This window comes from Panicum hallii, chromosome 3 (genome assembly GCF_002211085.1).
Source record: "Panicum hallii strain FIL2 chromosome 3, PHallii_v3.1, whole genome shotgun sequence".
Lineage (NCBI taxonomy): Eukaryota > Viridiplantae > Streptophyta > Magnoliopsida > Poales > Poaceae > Panicum > Panicum hallii.
Window position 1 is genome coordinate 63,358,291 of NC_038044.1, and position 20,005 is coordinate 63,378,295.

The 20,005-nt window shown below is 53.1% G+C and overlaps 2 protein-coding genes and 1 non-coding gene across 4 annotated transcripts; all 3 read left to right on the forward strand.

Moving 5' to 3' along the window:
• Positions 1-10,742: 10,742 nt before the first annotated feature.
• LOC112887022 (putative FBD-associated F-box protein At5g38570) lies at positions 10,743-13,253 on the forward strand. The gene is made up of 4 exons (XM_025953092.1): positions 10,743-12,152; positions 12,263-12,423; positions 12,511-12,664; positions 12,951-13,253. Exons 1-2 carry the CDS (start codon positions 11,271-11,273, stop codon positions 12,308-12,310), a joined length of 930 nt encoding a protein of 309 aa, XP_025808877.1. The 5' UTR covers positions 10,743-11,270; the 3' UTR covers positions 12,311-12,423; positions 12,511-12,664; positions 12,951-13,253.
• A 2,435-nt stretch (positions 13,254-15,688) lies between these two features.
• LOC112883959 (cation/calcium exchanger 1-like) lies at positions 15,689-18,020 on the forward strand. 2 transcript variants are annotated; one of them, XM_025949236.1, is made up of 2 exons: positions 15,689-17,579; positions 17,885-18,020. In XM_025949236.1, exons 1-2 carry the CDS (start codon positions 15,942-15,944, stop codon positions 17,963-17,965), a joined length of 1,719 nt encoding a protein of 572 aa, XP_025805021.1. In that variant the 5' UTR covers positions 15,689-15,941; the 3' UTR covers positions 17,966-18,020. The 2 variants fall into 2 exon arrangements, with proteins under 2 accessions (XP_025805021.1, XP_025805020.1); XM_025949235.1 differs by lacking the exon at positions 17,885-18,020 and having other exon boundaries at positions 15,692-17,859.
• Positions 18,021-19,168: 1,148 nt separating this feature from the next.
• Positions 19,169-19,239, forward strand: TRNAG-GCC. Its single transcript has one exon. It is a non-coding gene; the product is annotated as a tRNA-Gly (tRNA).
• The last annotated feature ends 766 nt before the right edge of the window (positions 19,240-20,005 follow it).

The window sequence follows — 20,005 nt, forward strand, 5'->3', positions numbered from 1 at the left end:
CGGATGATATCGAAGAACTGTAGAAGTAAGCTAGTGGTTTCCGGAAGCCCTCTTCAGACTGGCCGTTGTCGTCGTCGTCATTCCCGATCCGGCGAGATCGAGATCGTTTCTCTGGGCATTTGCGAGGTTGATGAGCAGCTGCAGGATGGTATGTCTGATGTGGTCAGATCAACGCACAGTGGTGAGCTTAGAGCTGCTCAGAGGTGATTTATGCTGTCAGCAGAAATCGTCAGGTTGATGCTCGTGTCGTGGTTTGTTGGGTCTCCCAGGCAAACGCCGGCACCGGGGAAGAAACTCCCTGCTCAGGAAAAACACACGCACGCAAAACTGGAGTCTGGTATTTTGTGCCGCAAAACGTGCAGCGTTTTCTGTATATTGCTACTCCTTTTATTTGTTCAAAACAGAAAGGAAACGAGAGACTCGGAGAGCTTCCCACGTCGTGCATTGGATCGTATCCATCCCCACGTCCGCTCGACGCGCGCATGCACCCACGAGCTCAGGCATGCAGCTATTCCCGGCATGCCTCCTACGCGCACGGCAGCCACAGGTCGGTGCTTCGTGCGCATGCAAACAAAAAGAAAATGCATGAACTAAACTAGCGTGTCAAGGCTTAACAGAGTTTGAACTGACAATCCTCCCCCTAAGCCTTGATCACTGTCTTGACGTCGACGAGGCCGAGCTTGGACCGCAGTTGCAAGAACTGGTCGCGCCCAAGGGCCTTCGTCAGGATGTCCGCCAGCTGAATCTTGGTGTCGATCGGCTCAACATCCACCCTGCCTTCCTCGATGCACTCTCGGATGTAGTGGTACTTGACATCAATATGTTTGCTCCGATCATGAAAGACAGGGTTCTTACTCAGCTGGATCGCGGACTGATTGTCGATGTTCAACGTGACGGCGCCGGCCTCCCTTCCCCTCAGCTCTGCTAGAAGGCGCGCCAACCACACTGCTTGGCAGGAAGCCGTCGCGGCTGCAATGTACTCAGCTTCGCAGCTGGATAGCGCCACGACCTTCTGTTTCTGCGACTGCCAGGTGATGATGTTCCTGCCGAGGAAGAACAGCATGCCACTGGTGCTCTTGCGACCGTCGACGTCTGCACCATGATCGCTATCGCTGTAGCCGAGGAGAGTAGCTTCTCCTTCCTTCCTCCGGTAGTGACACCCGTAGTTCACCGTCCCTGCGACGTACCGAAGTATACGCTTGACAGCAATTAGGTGCTCGGTGGTGGGCTTCTCCATGAACCGCGAGACGTAGCCCACTGCGTACGCCAAGTCCGGCCTTGTGTTCACCAAGTAGCGCAGCGCGCCCACGATCCGCCGGTATTCAGTAGCGTCGACAGCTGGTTCGGTACTGAACTTGCTGAGCTTGAGGCGCGTCTCCATGGGCGTGACACTAGCGTTGCAGCCTGCTAGCTCCGCAGCCTCTAGGATCTTCGTGGCGTAGGCGCCCTGGCTGATGGTGATACCGGCCGTGGTCTGGTTCACCTCCAGGCCGAGGTAGTAGTGCAGCAGCCCTAGGTCGCTCATCTGGAATGTGCTCTTCATCTCCTCCTTGAACTGCTTGAGCTCAGTGATGTCGCCCCCCGTGATGACGAGGTCGTCGACGTACACGCCCACGATCAGCCGGTGTACTCCCTTGCCGCGAGTGTACACTGCGTGCTCGGAGTCGCTGCGCTGGAACCCGAGCGACGCCAGCGAGGCGTCCAGCTTGGCGTACCACGCGCGCGGAGCTTGACGTAGGCCGTAGAGCGCCTTGATCAGGCGCAGCACCTTCTGCTCCTTGCCTGCTACCACGAACCCCGGCGGATGGGCGACGTAGACTTCCTCCCGCAGCTCGCCGTTGAGGAAGGCCGACTTCACGTCCATGTGGTGGACGGGCCAGCCCTCGCTCGCCGCGAGCGCCAACAGGAGCCGGACCGACTCCAGCCTCGCCACCGGCGCGAAGACCTCGTCATAGTCGATCCCTTGGCGTTGCACGTAGCCCTTTGCGACGAGCCGAGCCTTGTGCTTGGTGATGATCCCAGTGGCGTCCCTCTTGGTCTTGAAGACCCACTTGAGCCCAATTGGGCGCTGGTGCGGTGGAGGGTCGACGAGCTCCCAAGTGCCGTTCGCTTCGATGGAAGTCATCTCGTCAAGCATTGCCTTCCTCCAGCACTCGTGTGCTTGCGCCTGCTCGAAGTTCGCCGGCTCGTCCGCGCTTGCCAGCAACAGACCTTGCTCCTGGTTCCGGTGCGCCAAGCCTGGGGCGTCGCCGGACCTAGGATGTCGTCGATGGTGCGGAACCGGAGGGGAGCGTCGTCGTCGTGCTTTGCGTCCAGATTCTCCACCGCTCCACTTGGCGGTGTCACGAATGTGATCTTCGGTGGCGCCGGCGTGTGCTTGGTTGGGGCCGGCGTTACGTGCGGGGTCGGAGCTGGCGTTGACGGCTCGGGCGTGTCCTCCCGCGGCTGCTGCTGGAGTGTGGTTGTGACCTCAGGATGCACGACGGTGGTGTACTCGATCACGAACTCGTCGTTGCCGCTCGCCGCCGTGTCCGCGCCCCACTCCCACCGCGCCTCCTCGTCGAATATGACGTCGCGGCTGATGTGGACGCGGCGCGCTGCTGGATCATAGACCCTGTACGCCTTGGAGCCCGGCTCGTAGCCGACGAAGATCATGGGCCTGCTGCGATCGTCGAGCTTCTTCATGTTCGGCCCGACGTTCTTGACGTGCGCCATGCACCCGAATGTTCGCAGATGATGCACCGCCGGCGTGGACCCGTTCCACAGCTCGTAGGGTGTCTTGCCGCCGGTCCCCTTTGTCGTTGTCCTGTTGAGGATGTAGACGGCAGTGTTGATGGCCTCCCCCCAGAACATGCTGGGGAGCCCCTTTGCGTTGATCATGCTCCTGGCCATCCCGACCACTGTTTGGTTCCTCCGCTCGACGATGCCGTTCTGTTGTGGCGTGTACGGCGCCGTGAGCTGACGCCCGACTCCGAGCTCGGCGCAGTATGCGGTGAATTGCGCCGACATGAACTCTCCCCCGCGATCGGTACGCAGGGCGAGGAGCTTTCTCCCGCTCTTGCGCTCTGCTGCCGCCTGGATCCTCTTGATGGCGGCCGGGGCGACGTCCTTGGTGCCCAGCAGCGCCACCCACATGAACCTGCTGAAGTCGTCGACGATGAGCAGGAAATAGCGGTTGCCGCTCGGGGTGGCCGGCGTGATCGGCCCGCAGAGGTCGCCGTGGAAGAGGTCTAGCGGGTTGTTGGAGCGTCGCAGCGCCTGGTTCGGGAACGGAGCGCGTCGGTGCTTGCCGGCGATGCAAGCGTCACAGAGCTGCTCCACCTGGGACAGCACAGGCAGACCTCGGACGAGCCTTTCTCTGCCCATCTTGCGCAGCGCGGCGAAGTTGGTGTGGCCGAACCGCGCGTGCCAGTGCCACGCATCCTCACCGGCGCTAGCAGCCAGACATACCGGCCGTGCAATGTTGAGGTCGAGCACGTACAGTCGTCCTGGTCCTCGGTGTATCTTGGCAAGGAGACGGTGTTGTTCATCGCGCACCCGCATGACCCCGCGTCTGATCAGGATCTCGAAGTCGTCCTCGTCGAGTTGCCCGCAGCTGACGATGTTGGCGGTGAGGCGAGGGATGTAGTAGGTGTTGGGGAGCGCGCGGTGCTCCCCGTTCTTGCAATCGAAGAGCACGGTGCCGCACCCCTCGATGCGCACCACCGAGCCATCCCCAAAGTGCACGGTGCCAGCGACGCCAGTATCCAGGTCGGAGAAGGCGTCCCGGCAGCCCGTCATGTGGTTGGAGGCTCCGGTGTCGAAGATCCATCGCCGTGGGTCTCGCTCTTCGTTGTTGTCGAGTACGGCGTAGACCTTCCCCTCTACCAGGTGCACCTGCTCGCGAGACAGATGGGTCGAAGTCGCGGGCGGGCGTGCAGCTGGGACTGACGAGCTACCTGTGAAGACAGCGTTGTGCACAAGAAGGAGAGAAGGCTCATCGTCTTGGGCCACATGGACCTGCTGACCTTGCTGAACTTGTTGATCCCTCTTCCGGCTCCGGCACTCCTTGGCCCAATGACCGGGGTTTCCGCAGTAGCGGCACGACCCTTCACGCTTCTGCGTGTTCCCGCCGCCGCGCCCCTTGCCTTTTGAGGCCCGGCGCTTGCCGCGCCCGCCGGAGCCGCTGCTAGCGCGGCCGTTCTCCGCCTCCTTCTGCTTGTACCGCTCCAGCCATTGCTCCTCCGTGAGGTACAACTTGCCGCCGGATTGGTTGGGTGGTGGAGGTTCTGGATCGTCGTCAGATGCCAGGAGCCGGCCGGTGATCTCCTCGACGGACAGTGTGTCTACATCGAGCAGTGTTTCAATTGAAACGACCAACTGCTTGTACCTGGTTCGAGCGATGCGTAGATACTTGCGGATGACCTTGTGCGGGGGTTCAGGGTCTCCGAGTGTGGCGAGCTGGTTGACGAGGCTGGTGAGCCGTAGGGCGAAGTCCTCGACGCCTTCGCCGTCACGGAGCGCCAGCAGCTCGTACTCCCGTCGAACTCGCTGTGCGCTCGTTTTCTTGATGCGCTCATCGCCGATCCGCATGGTCCGGAGCGCCTCCCATGCCTCCTTCGCGGACGGCTTGACCGCGAGTGTGGAGATCATCTCCGGCGGGACCGCAATGCAGATCGCGTCGAGTGCCATCCGGTCTTCCTGCAGCTTGACGTCGTCGCCGGGTTCGATGGCGCTCCAGAGGTTGCAAGACTGCAACTTGATCTTCATCAGCAATGCCCAGTCGTTGTAGTTCGTCTTGGTGAGCGTGGGGTAGTTCGTCGGTCCTCCCGTCGATCTCTCTACCACGCGCTCGAGGATGACCTCGCGCTCGCCGTGGTCCCGGCGGCGCGACCTGCCCCTCGACTGTGAGCGTCGACCCATCCTGGGTGGAGTTTTGGAGCGCGACGGAGAGCGACTAGGGCTCTTGCCTCCTGCCATGGCCCTGATACCACTTGTTGGGTCTCCCAGGCAAACGCCGGCGCCGGGGAAGAAACTCCCTGCTCAGGAAAAACACACGCACGCAAAACTGGAGTCTGGTATTTTGTGCCGCAAAACGTGCAGCGTTTTCTGTATATTGCTACTCCTTTTATTTGTTCAGAACAGAAAGGAAACGAGAGACTCGGAGAGCTTCCCACGTCGTGCATTGGATCGTGTCCATCCCCACGTCCGCTCGACGCGCGCATGCACCCACGAGCTCAGGCATGCAGCTATTCCCGGCATGCCTCCTACGCGCACGGCAGCCACAGGTCGGTGCTTCGTGCGCATGCAAACAAAAAGAAAATGCATGAACTAAACTAGCGTGTCAAGGCTTAACAGAGTTTGAACTAACATGGTTTTCATGTACTAGCTCAAGACAAATTCAGGCAGGGCGCAGGCGTCACTGTGCAGCTAGCGAAGAGAAGACAGAACTGAAGATGAACAGGCCAAATTGCATAGACAGCCTGAACTGAAGATGGACCGGCCAAATTGCATAGACAGGCTAGGCTGTCTTCAGGGTTCAGACAAGCATCATTTCTGGATATGCATCCACTATGTCACAATTAGTGGGTTCGATCGTCTCGTCGTATAGTAGCAGCCAATGCAATTAGAGGCAGTGGTCAAGCTTTCAGGTTCTGTCCATGTCCCAAGTACTGAACTACTGATGACTGAATTGCTCAGACCCCACTCCCAAGTACTCCAACTCTTTTTCCTACTTGTATTACTCTGCTGCTTACTCTAATGTTCAAGCTGCATTCCGTCTTCATACAGCACCGGGAATTTCAAATTTGTGATCAACGGTGCTTTGCGCCTTTGCTGCTCATGTCATTCACCGATGCCTGGTGCTATTCTTTCTCTTTGCGAATGTTAACCACATCGAACCCAATCGTGAAAAACTACTTTCACCGATTCAATCCAGGCCGGGTTGGGCCGCATTGGAATGAAAGGATCGGGTCAGGATGTATATTTGAAATACGAATGCAGAGACACTTGTAGAAACCAAACACGTACGGAATTCGGTAATTGTTTGTCAGGCTTTCAAATCCTAATATACCATCTGTATTTTTTTCCCTAAATGAAACATGCCCTCCGCGAAAGAAAGGAGGGAGTACGATTTAGGGACTCCCGCGAAAGAAAGGAGCGAGCCTTTTGTTTTAGATTGACAGAAAGGAGCGAGCTAACATGTTCTTATGCACACCCGGCAGCACTCTATGTTGTTCTTGGCTGGAACACTGATACAGTGAGAGCAGAGGTGCTGATCGTGACCGACAGACGGCAGGAAGCAGCCATGATTCCGTGAAGTTTTGCTGAGAATGGTGAGCTGACGATCGATCCATATCGTTCCGTTGATGATTATCACTTTGCCCAAGAGGTGACTGACTGGTTTTTTGAAGAGGAACCACGGCAGGCAAGAAGCCGGCCTGAACATTTGTACTGAAGCGAAGTTGTTTTTTTTTTGACATCGAAGCGAAGTTGTTGCATACAAAGTTTTGTGAAAGCGAGGGTAGGTGACTGACTAGTGAACAAGCTCTATTCCGCCACCGACAGCATACTGTATCCCATGGAACGGAAGGCAGGGAGGACACGTGCTTCTGTTCTGTATGCTTGCAGGAGCTTTGACAATCAGGTGCAATCTTTACATTTCCCTTGCTAGAATTCCACAAAGATTTCCTTGTTCGTTTATGTCAGACCTCAGAATTATATGGTCGTCGTCTTCTTCTGAGCTGTTCTGAACTTGTGATGGCCCTGAAATTCACTGCGCTCTTCGACTGCTGGTGGAGGTGGAAAGCAATTGCGTCTGACGGAACCTGGTAGGTCAACGCCGCCTGCGATTCAACGTTGGCATTTTCAAGAAGGGAACGGCCGGCCGGAGTGCGGCGCCGCTCCGGCCGTCCGCGCCCGCCGTCAAGCCAGAGGCGGCGGCCCGAATACAGACCGCCCCTTGGGCTCCTGGAATCCTTTGCGCCGCGCGAACTGGGTCTTCTGTGATGCCATACGTGCAGGAGGAAGAAGAGGTATCCAAGGGAAGGGAAGCCTGGCGTGAGGCGGAGCTCCGGCGAGCCGAGGTGGACAGGATCGTGACCGGGAACTTTACAGAAGCCCCCCTTGATTGGATCGCGATTACTGATCGCGATCCGATTATTTCCAATATACGCCCTCAAAATTTATATATAACCCCCTATTTTGTATCGTAATTATTAATCGCGATCCGATTATTTGCAAAATGCTCCCTAGTATCTTCTTTTAACCCCTGATTCAGATTGGGTCCTCACTCCCGTCCGGCGCCGCCTGCCGCCGCCGTCCTCGGCCGCCTGCAACCCATTTGCTCCCGCAGGAGTCCGCTCGATATCGGACCTCTCGGCCGAGGCGCTCGCCATTCGCCGCGCCCGCCACCGAGCTCGCACTGGCCGGGCATGACGCCTTTGTGTAGACGCTGGACCCGCTTGGAATCCAACAGGGCTGCCTCCCAAGTCCCAACAATCGCCGCACCCGCCGGCCGCAGAAGCTGCTCGATTGGATAACTGCTGCGCCAGTTTAAATTGTCAGGTTGATGCTCGTTGTGTGGTTTCATGTAAGTACTAGCTGAAGACAAATTCTGTCTGGCGTCACTGTGCAGCGAAGAGAAGACTGAAGATGAACCTGTCAAATTTCATCTCCAAACTATTCAGACAAGCATCATGTGTGACCTGATGTCAGTTAGTGGGTTTGACCATCGTGATTGTGTAGTAGCAGTCAAATAGTGGGCAGTGGTTAAGATTTCAGGTTTGTTGCGTCCATGTCTCAAGTACTGAATACTGATGACCGAATTGCTCAGTCCCCAGTACTTCAACTTTTTTCCTACTTGCACAACACTGTTGCTTAATGCTCAAGCTGCATTCCATCATCATACAGCACGGTGAATTTCAAATTAGTGGTCCACTTCCAAGTGCCAGTTTCAAACTGAAACTCGCTGTCTCTTCCAAGACAACCTCAAACTGAAGCACCGTGCTTGAAAAATTAGTTGCAGAGTCTGCAGAACCAACCAAAAAAGCTGGTCTCTGCGCTGCTTGCTTGCAGCTGCAGAAAGATGAAAAGGCTTCAGGCCATATACATGGGACATGGAGACAAAGAATACAGAAAAGAAAAACATGGCCACATGGCAATTTTCTTGATCTGGAGGTATGCTTACCCAAAATTTCCCATAGCATACGTATCAGATATTTAGAAATTACAAGGACAGTGCTCATGTAATGATCAGTCTCCAATATCCAAACTTTTGTTATAGTCAAAAGAGCAATACAAATAATTTTACATTTAAGCTCATCTAAGTGCTAAGCATTAATATAGATAGGTAAACCATTAGTAAATAAACATAGATCGGACAGCACCCACTTGTGCTGAACAATGATACGAAATTATGTAAATATAGATTCTTGCTAAAATTTCCTTTTTCTTTCCTTCTCGAATTAATGAGACTGGCAACCATTCAGTTATCTCCTCAAACCAGCAGACTATACTTGTTTCTCTACAATGCTCGTTTTCCACTTTGTTCTCCATCTTGATAGGCACAAAAATTTAGCTACATTCAGTTGTTTGCAGTAAAAAAAATTTATAGAAAAATACTATATATGTCGTGAGAATAGAGAATACAAGGTTTTCTTATTAGTGTTTCTCTCAAGATTTTAAACCTCACCATAAATAAATTTATATATCGTCAGACATAAAAGAAAATATGTACATATAAGTTTTTTTTAACTATGTTTGTTAGACACTCTGCATTTTTCTCCATTATACACTGAACCATAACAATATCCAATACCACTCTACGCTAAACCATAACAATGTTCTAATTCTGTAGCTGATACTCCGTATACATCATTTTCTTCTTAGATAAGAGAACCATATCTTGTTATCCATTTGATCATTCATTATGCATGAAGAACCACAGGTTTTTAAGTGCAAAAATCGTCCTAAAGCATTACTGTCTGAATTTATTTGTCAAGTAAAACAACGAGACAATAAGAAACACCCAAACTCAGTACTACATCTGTTACACAACACAGGCGCCAAGGTTGCTCAGTGATCAGTTCTAGTTCAGTCAATCAACCACTAAGGATTTGCATTGCGAACCACAGTATCCAATTGATGATCCCAAAGTAAACTGGGTAACACCTGGCAAATTACCTAGGAACCATGGCCACTATAATCAATATCAATAGTGATGGTAGTGCCATGATAAAAGGTTTTTGATACAAAAAGATTTATAGATCTACAGGTTCCAATCTGGCGAGTTTTGAGAAATGTGAAAATCCAAATGACTATGAGTCTATGACACAAGGTTTTCCTAATGATTTTTAGGTTATCAGTCTTTAACCTTGTGGAAATTTAAAGCTTTTTATTATTATTGTGACAACAGTGCCAACACAATTAGAAACTTTCATAATTTTGAAGATTCCAAACTTTTAATGATTATTATTGTGTGCTTAGAGCTGTGTAGAGGTGGTGTATACTGTCGCCGGAAAATGTCAAGACATATTCGGCCAGACGTTACTGTGCAGCGAAGGGAAGACTGAACTGACGATGAACCGGCCAAACTGCATAGGCAGGACTGTCTTCAGAATTGAGACAAGCATCCACTATGTGACCTGTCCTGCTGTGAATTGTATTTGTGGGTTCGATCATCGTGATCGTGTAGTATCAGGCAATGAGTGGACAGTGGTTAAGCAAGCTTTCAGGATCTGTTGATGCCTCAACCTCAAGTACTGATCGACGACTGAATTTGCATGACACGTTGCTTAATGTTCAAGCTGCACTCCATCTTCACACAGCACGGGCAATTTCGAGTCTGTGATCTACAAACTGCATACTGCTACAAACCAAGGGAGGATCACACCAGCGCTGAAGAGCACACGGCCCACCTTCTGTCACTCTGCTGCGCTGCAAAAGTATGGCCTGATGGAGTGATGGCCGCACTCCCATCCCCGCTCGTCGGCGCCGTCTGCCCGTCCAAACCTCCGGTTCGTCTCTAATCCTTTCAATCCCTCGCCGACTCTCCTACCAGTTTCGCCAATCTGCTCTGGCCAGCTGCTGGACCAATCGTCTCTTCAAATCGAGGCAATCAACTGCAGCTGGAGCCTTGGAGGCCATTTGAAGGCCCTCCGGCGGCTGGCATCCCGGACGAAGCTCTGCTGCACATCCTCGGCTTCCTGGAGGCGCAGGAGTCCGTGCAGACGTGCGCGCCCGCCGCCGCTGGCGCCACCTCTGGAAGTCAGCCATGAGCCTGCGCATCGTCGCCGACGAGGACAAGTTCTTGGGGTCCGTGGAAAGAAAACCTCTCCAACTTTGTGGACAGTCTATAGCGACACCGTGGAGGCTCGCCTCTCCATACGAGCAAGCTCTGGCTCACTTCTTTCGGCCCATCGTGAGGCCGCGGCGCGGCGCTCCGGCGAGGCTAGGCGGAGGACCGGATCCCGGCCTGAAAGTTTTTGTAAATGCCCCCCGGAATTTACATAATAACCCCTATTATTTACATTAAACCCCTCGTTTGGATCGCGATTATTAATCACGATCCGGATATTTTCAAATTGGCCCCTAACATTTACAGTTAACCCCCCAGTTTGGATCACGACTATTGATCACGATCCTAATATTTTCAAAATAACCCCTAATATTTACAGTTAACCCCATTTTGGACCGCGACTATTAATCGCGATCCGAATATTTGCAAAATGCCCCTAAAATTATCATACCGCCCCCTGGTTCATATCGGGTCCTCCCTCCCTCCCTCCCGTCCGGCGCCGGCGCGCAGCCCGCAGCCGCCACCGCCGTCCTCCGCCCCAGCCCGAAGTGCATAGCCCCACCAAAACCATCGCTCCAAAAGATCCTCAATCACCGATGGGACTGTCTCCGTCTCTCCGGGACTCCAAGAATCGCGGCATCCGCCGGCCTTAGAAGCTAATCGATCGGTGAACGGCTGCAGCGGCGCCGCGGAGCTAGGAGCTCGCGCCCTCCGCTGGTACGCGCCGTTTCTCTCGCCTGCCGTCTCGTCCTCCGCGCCGCTCGCCGGTTGCCGAACTCCCGTCACCGCTCGCCGCCGCCGCCCAAAACCCCCGGTACCTCCCTAATCCTTTCAATCCCTCACCGACTCTCCTACCAGCTTCGCCAATGTGCTCGAGTCTGCTGGTGGATATATTGTCTCTTGATCGAGGCAATCAGCTCCAGTTGGAGGCCATCTGAAACGCACTGGCCGTTATTTGTCCAGCAGCGTCGACGCCCGCAGCCTGTTCGACGGAATGCCTCCAGGCGAGAGCAAGGGAGAGGTGCCTCCGGCGGCTGGCTGCGACGGCATTGATGTCTGCCCGGACGAAGTTCTGCAGCACATCCTCGGCTTCCTGGAGGCGCAGGAGTCCGTGCGGACATGCGTGCTTACCCGCCGTTGGCGCCACCTCTGGAAGTCGGCCACGGGCCTGTGCGTTGTCGCCGACGAGGGCAAGTTCTTGGGGTCCGTGGAAAAGCTCTGCGACTTTGTGGACAGTCTACTGCGACACCGTGGAGGCTCGCCTCTCCATACGTGCAAGCTCTGGTTCACTTCTTTCGGGCAGGCTATGTCAGCTTGCTTATACGAACACGACTACCGCTTGACGCGCCTTGTGAACACCTGGTTCTGGCATGCTGTAAGGTGCCAGGTTCGGGTCCTCAGCCTCAAAGCATATGACACTGGTCGATTCGTACATCAACGCACCCTTGCTCTAGATGACAGAACTATCGACTCCCGGCACCTGATGAGGCTAGATCTTCACAGCGTAGTGGTCGGCAGGAGGTTCCTTAATTTCTCCAACTGTCCGTCTTTGGAGCACCTAAAGTTGCAGAGCTGTTATTTCGAGTCGGAGAATGATTCACGCCTTCACATTTGTGCCCCAAGTCTGGTTTCACTTTCACTAATTCTAGATTACATTTGGGCTCTAATTCCCTCGCTTGAGAGCATGGCATCATTACTGAAGGCTGCTGTAGCAACTGAGCATTCTTTGGAATTTTGTAACCTGGGCAAAAATTGTAATTGTGAGTTCTGTCACAATTCTTATAGTATCGGTGATGACACTGGCAGTAACGATTGTGTGCTACTAAAAGGTTTATCCGAAGCTAAGGATTTGGCGTTGATTTCTGGACCTGAAACGGTATGCCTACAATTTCATCTCTACCTCAATCATATTATGTCATACCACTATTGGCAGGCAAGCTTTTGCGTTTTGCAATACTTCATCGTTTTCTCTTGCGCTCTGTCCAGTTTATTTTCAAGAGGGATTTGAGATGGTGTCCGATGTTCAGTAATTAAAGACCTTGTTGCTCAATGACTACTGGTGTGTGCCTGACGACTTCCGTTCTCTGGTTTGTATTCTTGAACACCCACCAGTTCTTGAGAAGCTGACTCTTGAACTTTTTTCCAAGGTACGTACTTCGTAAATGGGCAACTGCTGCTTTGTAGAATTATTATGTTGTCGACTGATCATACTGAACAGCTTCTATTCTTTACAGAAGCATAGACAACAAAGGGAAAGGAAAGGAATTCTCAGACCAATGGAGGTATCAGCTGTGATTTTGGAACACCTTAAGATAATCGAAGTCAGATATCATGCTCTTGATGAGAGGATTCGTAAACTTACCTTATTCTTGTGCGCGTTTCACATAGGTAAGTTGACTTGCTAGTTGCTGCATCTCCATGCTTCTATGTTTCTGAGATTCGCTGCAACCTTTATTTGCATGAAACAAAGCAAGCAACGTTGAAGTCAGTCTGCTAGAAAAAGAAAACACGATTGGGTATGATGCAAACAAGTGATCATGTTTTGTAGTATGCCATAGCTAGAAAACCATGTATCAGACAATTGACCATGTTTTGTGCAGTAACTGGCCAGTTCATCATCTTCGTAGATTAACTTCTTGGTCTAAAATGGTTGCACATTTTTATTTTCTTACAGGTTTCAGCTTTAACTAGACGTGCAAGAAAACTTGGGCTGTCGATAGATCTACTTTGCTGCCATGCACTTATGGATCTGCCATACCAGATTAACCTACTACTTGCGTGAGGTGGTTCACTCATATATACCCCTCCTACCAATGGTGCTGTGAACAAAGTGGTAACGGACACCTTAATTCTGTTTGTAATATAGCTTTGGCTTGTGGCTGTGGACACGCTAATGTGGTATGGTATGTAACATGACATGATAAAATTCTATGGTATGTAACATGACATGATAAAATTCTATGGGATTCTCTTATATGATACTGGCTGTGTTGATTATTATACTCTCTGTTCATGCTTCGTTTTCATTTTTCTGGTGCTCCATCAACGGCCCCAAAATGTGCCCAGTCGTTGTTGTTGGCAAGGACGTGGACTCGAATCAGAGCACCTTCATCGATTACATGTGACCTGAAGTCAAAGGTACACACAGTTTAATAGTTTAACGGCACACAAGCTAGGGAGCCTTTCAGTAAAAGTCATGTCACGTTAGTGCCAAATCACTCTGATCAATGATTAGATAGGGTACTTAACTTGCAAGCACATCTGCCAACCCCACCCCTACTTGTCCTGGAGAAGTCACAGATTGCCATTGCCTGCACTGCAAACCAGGCAAGAACATCTGTAGATTTGACTATATGGGCTAGTAGCAAGATCACTGGCCACTTACAGCTAAAACTCGTTCTAGTTGTAGTGTTTTTTATTTTAATTTTTTATGTTGTAGTTGTAGTTGAAGAGAAAAGAAGCTGGTCTCTGCGTCAGGTTTCTGGCCTCAGAGCGTGCCTGCAGATCACAGTGGTTGAACCGTTGAGGGCGAGCATGCGTGAAGAATCTTTGCATTGCAGCTTAGTCTGATCAGCCTTTTCAGGTTCTGCTAGTATATTAGTACCATCATCATTGTACCGGCACAGCGATTTTAGTTGATACGTTCACACACAATTCACCTACCCCGAAAGATAAGTTCCTGAGGTTATCACAAACTTGCAGGATTAGAAACCGATTTTTTTTTTTCTGACGATGCCAGGTACTCAGCTCACTACTATATAGTATATGACTGGATCTGAAAGTCTGAATGGTTGGCTGAATCTGGAGCAGCAACGTGCAAGAGAGGCACCGAAACAGCTAGGAGACCTCATCAAAGGAAGACCAGTAGATGAGTAGTCCTAACTACTAGGAAGAACACTGACAATACACGACCTGCAGCTAACCTGACAGTTAATTTTTGTAGCCACAGCTGAGCTGGTCACCGTCGATACTCGTTCGGCCAAGCCAAGCTCTGGATGGCCACTGGTCACCGCCGCTTGTCCTGGCTGGTGGTCCTGCCGCCGCCTCTTCTTTCTTGTCTGCATCCACTGCAGCAGCAGCAAGCATATTCTTTCAGATCACTCCGACCTGTGACGGTGTGGCAGTGTCGTCAGGCGCGGGCGATGGAGAACCGGTGAGACCTGACGACGATGTTTGGCGATGCCCGGATGATCTGACATCGAATTGCCCGGTTGCTGACTGAAAGGATGGCGAAGGATAACCTTGGAAGCACGAAGGATTAGCAATGGCCAGGAACAGGTGGCTGATTGCGGGATACTAGCAGGCGATCAGCGGGTAGTGGTGGTTGAATTGAATCTTTCAGGTTCCGTCCATGTCAGTCTGAAGTAGTTAGTATCTGAATGGCTCACTCCCCCTAGTAGGAGAGACCGTCAGCCAGAGCCAGAGGCGTGTTACCAACTTCAACCATTTTTTGCTTACTTGCATGACACTGTTATTGCTTGCTTGGTGAGTTAGTGTTCAAGATGCTGTCGCTGATGAAAGGTACACATGGACAAGTGACACTGCAACACAGTGGTACCAGTAAACAAACAAACAATGCGGCCGGAACTGGTAGCCATCACCGGCAAGGAGAAGGAAGACAGAACCCTGGACGTCCGTGTGCAGAATGCTTGTGCAAAGACCAAAGCGTCTGCCCGCTGAGACACCTGTCGGAGTTCATTCCGGTCAACTGAACCTGTGAATGTTAGGCTACACTCTGCTGATTGCCTGCCATGGGAGCCCGGTCAAGATGGTGAAGCTGGAGCTGGTGCTGGTCATGCTGGCAGCATCTCTATCCACCGGTTTCTCAACCGCTCTTGCTGTTTTCCAAGACACGACCATCTATCTACAGGCTGCAGCTGTAGATAAATCCAAGTCGACGATCTACTGACGTCTCGTCTACTACTACTGCAAGATGAACCGGAGCCCAGAAAGGTTCAGAAACGTGGACTGAGCTTTCAGGCGCTTGCTTGCAGTCCCTGCCTCAACTCTCTGAAAATCGAGAATCCCCAGCTCTGCTCAGGTGAGTAAAAGTAAAACCAACCAGCTCCTCCTCCATGGTGCTGTCGCTTAGCGCTCGGTTCAGGCGGCGCCTCCATGATCCCTGAACGGCGCCAACGAAAGCAACCATTTTTACTTCTGCCTGAACTGACTGTGACTGACCTAGTATCAAATTGGGAGCATGACACACGTGGTCAGTTGAAACACCACGCTTGAACACGATAAACAAGCGAGCGAGATCAAGGCTTAGCAGAAAACAGCAAATCAGCCATGAGGAGGCCGTCAGGCTCGAGCTGAATCAGCGCCTGACCTGCAAGCAGGGTACCTCGTGAGCTGCCACTTGTCCTTCCATCTCCATCCCTTCTTCTTCCCCACCAACAACATTTTCCTGCCAAATTCCACACGCCCTCCCTCCCTCCCTCCCACGAGCACAAATCGAAACTCCCCTTCACTCTCTATACCGACCGACCAACAGGCCAAGAACACACACACACACACACACACACAGAGACACCAGGACCAGGACAAGCTGTTGCTGCAGACTGTTTCTTCTTCCCAATTCATTGCATCCTTCATCCATGCCATCATAGCTTATCACCACCAGAGATCAGAGGCCGCTTATTAGCTACCTCACTGTCCGCCCCACATGGCGTTCCTGCACAGGCTCCTCAAGTGCCGGCGCAATGCCGCCGCCGCCGTCGCGAGCGCCTCCTTCCTGGTGCTCGTGCTCGTCTTCTCCGTCCTCCTGGCCGCCACGCGGCACGACGATTCTCCCGCGATCGCGGCGCCTTCCTTGCCGGGCGAAGAGGAGCCGGGGGCGAGCTGCGAGGCGGCGCTGCGGCCGCTGCTGGACGACGCCGCGCGGTGCCGGTACCTGTCGTCGCCGCGGCACCCGCCGTGCGCGCCGGCCGGGTACGTCGACTACCTGCGCCTCTTCTACTGCGGCTTCGGGCGCGCGCCGTGGCTGGGCGGCGCGGCGCTGGCGCTGTGGCTGCTCGTGCTCTTCTACCTCCTCGGCGACACGGCGTCGCAGTACTTCTGCGCGTCGCTGGAGGGGCTCTCGGAGGCGCTGCGGCTGCCGCCGGCCATCGCGGGCGTCACGCTCCTGTCGCTCGGGAACGGCGCGCCCGACGTGCTCTCCAGCGTCGTCGCGTTCGCGGCCGGCGGCGGCGGCGCCGGGGACGTCGGGCTCAGCAGCGTGCTCGGCGGCGCGCTGTTCGTGTCCACGGTCGTGGCCGGCGTGGTCGCCATCGTCGTGGCGGGAAGGCGAGGGGACGCCGCCGTCGCGATCGAGCGTCGCGGGTTCGTGCGCGACGTGTGCTTCCTCCTGGTGGCGCTGTGCTACCTCGTGGCCGTCCTGCTCACTGGCACCGTCACCGTCTGGGCCGCCGCGTCGTTCCTCTCCCTGTACGCCGCCTACGTCCTCCTTGTCTGGACCTCCCACTGCTGCGCGGCCGCCGCGGAGGACGATGAGCTGGGAGACGGCAAGAAGCCCGCTGCAGCTGCTAATCATTCCGACCTCGCCGCCCCTCTCCTCGTTGACGGCGACGCGCCGCCTCCGCTCCCCGTCTCCTGCAAGGCTACTACGCCGCCGCCGCAGAAAACCTTGTCCCAGCGCGCCCTGGACGCGCTCCACTCGCCGCTGTACCTCCCGCGCCGGCTCACGATCCCGGACATCGCCGCGCACCGGTGGTCCAAGCGCTACGCCGTGGCCTCGGCGCTCCTCGCGCCGGTCCTCCTGGCCGCCATCTCCTACCCCTCCATCCCCGCCGTCCTCCTCTCCGCGGCGGTGGCGGGGGCCGTCCTCGCGGCCGCCGCGGCCCACGCCACGGCCTCCGCCGCCCCGCCGGAGACCCGGTGCGGCCGCATCCCCTGGCTCGCCGGCGGGTTCCTGATGTCCGTGCTCTGGTCCTACATGCTTGCGCGCGAGCTCGTGGCGCTGCTGGTCGCGATCGGCCTCGTCGCGGGCGTGAAGGCGAGCCTGCTGGGCGCGACGGTGCTGGCGTGGGGCAACTCGCTGGGGGACCTGGTGGCGGACGTGGCCCTGGCCGTGCACGGGGGCGCCGGGGGCGCGCAGACGGCGGTGTCAGGGTGCTACGCGGGCCCGGCGTTCAACACGGTGGTGGGTCTGGGCCTCTCGCTGACGCTGGCTGCCGGGGCCCGGTACCCGCGGGCGTACGCGGTCCCGGCGGACGCGTCGGCGTACCAGGCGGCGGGATTCCTCGTGGCGGCGCTGGTTTGGGCGCTGGTGGTGCTGCCCGCGCGCGGGATGCGGCTGGACAGGGTGCTCGGGGTGGGCCTGCTCGTCGTCTACCTCGGCTTCCTCGCCGTCAGGCTGGGCTCGCTCGGAGCGTCGGGATCATGATGATTCCTTTCTTTCTTTCATTCTCTCTTCCGGGGGATGATGGTCGATTATACTGGTTGGAATGCCAACTCTTGGATAAGTAAAAATATGATTAAACCATTGCTGTGATTTTGTGAAGAACCTCTGTCGAATCAAATGTACATATGTAAAAAGTATTAAATGGATGCAAAATCAAGGCCGGAACTTTTCCATAATCTAAAAAAAAGAATGCAAGCAAGATGCGGGTGCTCGGGGTGGGCCTGCTCGTCGTCTACCTCGGCTTCCTCGCCGTCAGGCTGGGCTCGCTCGGAGCGTCGGGATCATGATGATTCCTTTCTTTCTTTCATTCTCTCTTCCGGGGGATGATGGTCGATTATGCTGGTTGGAACGCCAACTCTTGGATAAGTAAAAATGTGATTAAACCATTTCTGTGATTTTGTGAAGAACCTCTGTCCAATCAAATGTACATATGTAAAAAGTATTAAATGGATGCAAAATCAAGGCCGGAACTTTTCCAAAATCTAAAAAAGAAAAGAATGCAAGCAAGAAGCAGCATGGTTGGTGTAGCTTGATCAATGGTCATCTCCCTGTGGGTCTCACTCACAGATAGCGTATGGCATGTAGCTGCATGCTGACTGTTTCGTTTTGTGAAGGACAGCTACAGCTACAAAGCCTGCATTGCAAACTGTGCCGCCTAGCTGCAGTGCATTATTGTACTGCTCCGGTCCACATCGATGCATCTATACTTGTACACTGCTGGAAACGAGTAGAAATTCAGGAAAACGACTAGAAACGGTCCTCTGCCTCCACTAGTTACTTATCACTGCTAGTCTTAAATTACGGCCTGGTTATATTAGTGCATGCAGGTGCACGAGTCAACTTATTTAAGCGATGGATCACCAGCTGATGAACAAAACACGTGGTCAGACATGTTATTGGGATGTTCCCGTAAACGAGAGGTCATGGCGATGTGTATTTGCATTGATTGAATATTAGTTTCAGTATAAATTTGTTCAAAGTTGAACAAATATGGCTTACATGTAAAAAAAAAATCAGAGGGATCAGTATCTGGGTAGCCAATAGCCAATAGATGAGAGCAGCTATATGGTGTCTGAGAATGTATATATGTCTGCATCAGAGTTATTGAGCACACGCGTGATGACGGCCCGAACGCATCGGCTTTGTCTCATCTTGTTGCAACATGCATGTGGATGAGTTACAACTTAAGCATGGCTTTCATCAATTCATTGTCCTGATCCCGCGTGCGTATATATATATATATTACTATCAAACTTGCACGCGCGTTCCTCGCAAACATAAGATAGACTCCGATTAGAACTGAAACATCCAGATTCCGATTAGAATTCTGATCGACGGATAAAAAATTATTACTTGTTTTGCTCTAGTGTAGAGATATATGGTCCGGCCGTGCGCTGTGGCGAGGATTTGGCTTAGGCATCGGAAGGGCAGTGACCTTTACCGACTGAATTCTATAAGTAAAATAAACTAAATTCTTATAACCAACGGAAGCACCAGTGGTCTAGTGGTAGAATAGTACCCTGCCACGGTACAGACCCGGGTTCGATTCCCGGCTGGTGCATGTTTTTCTTTTGCCCCTTTCAGCTGCATGCGTATCTTCTTCTAACTTGATTACAGGTCCAGGCAGTCTTAGTCCTAAAGAACATCTCCTTGGCCACTGGCAGCTGGGTAAATTCGCTTTTGTTTTTGCAAAGAATTACTCTTGCATAGATGTATGATGCTGCTGCTAAGTGCTAACCGATAGCATGCAGAGTTTGGTCCCGGATCGGAAGCTTATATTAGCTGTATGTCGCCATCCCGAATTGACTGGTTCTGCTTGAATTATTGCCACGGCCGTCAAATCCAGTTAATTACTTGGTATATTAGCAGCAAATTGTTATTACTGCAGTATGTATAATTAAGAAGGATCTATATATCCACCGTACCGATCTCTGACGACGAGGCCATTGTCTACGCCAGGCAGGTTGGAAGGAGTGGAAGCTGCTGATCGAAGGCCCTGAAGCATGCCCGCGCAGACATAGACATTTCTTTTCTTGAAAACTAGGCAGGAAGACATAGACATTAGACAATAATACCAGCTGCAGCACATGACATGTGCTGCCTGAATGCTCATCGCGATCTTTTTTTCCTCTTTCTGAAACGAAGTCTCTCCCACTATCTTGTAAGATTAATCCCGGGCGATCCGATCCTCTGATGCATCGATCGCTTACCTTTCGAGTGTCCGACGAGGAAGAAGAGGCAAGGGAGTGGTGGATCGCCAGGGCAGTGGTCGGATCTTCTTCTTCTCCTCCTCCGGCAGGCTGCAGCAGCAACACATGCCTTTCCCT

Coding starts and splice junctions, on each gene's coding strand:
- LOC112887022 (XM_025953092.1), top strand. CDS start 11,271: ATGCCTCCAGGCGAGAGCAAGGGAGAGGTGCCTCCGGCGGCTGGCTGC. Junction 12,153..12,262: donor TGATTTCTGGACCTGAAACG/GTATGCCTACAA, acceptor CGCTCTGTCCAG/TTTATTTTCAAGAGGGATTT.
- LOC112883959 (XM_025949236.1), top strand. CDS start 15,942: ATGGCGTTCCTGCACAGGCTCCTCAAGTGCCGGCGCAATGCCGCCGCC. Junction 17,580..17,884: donor GCGGGATGCGGCTGGACAGG/GTGCTCGGGGTG, acceptor AGCAAGATGCGG/GTGCTCGGGGTGGGCCTGCT.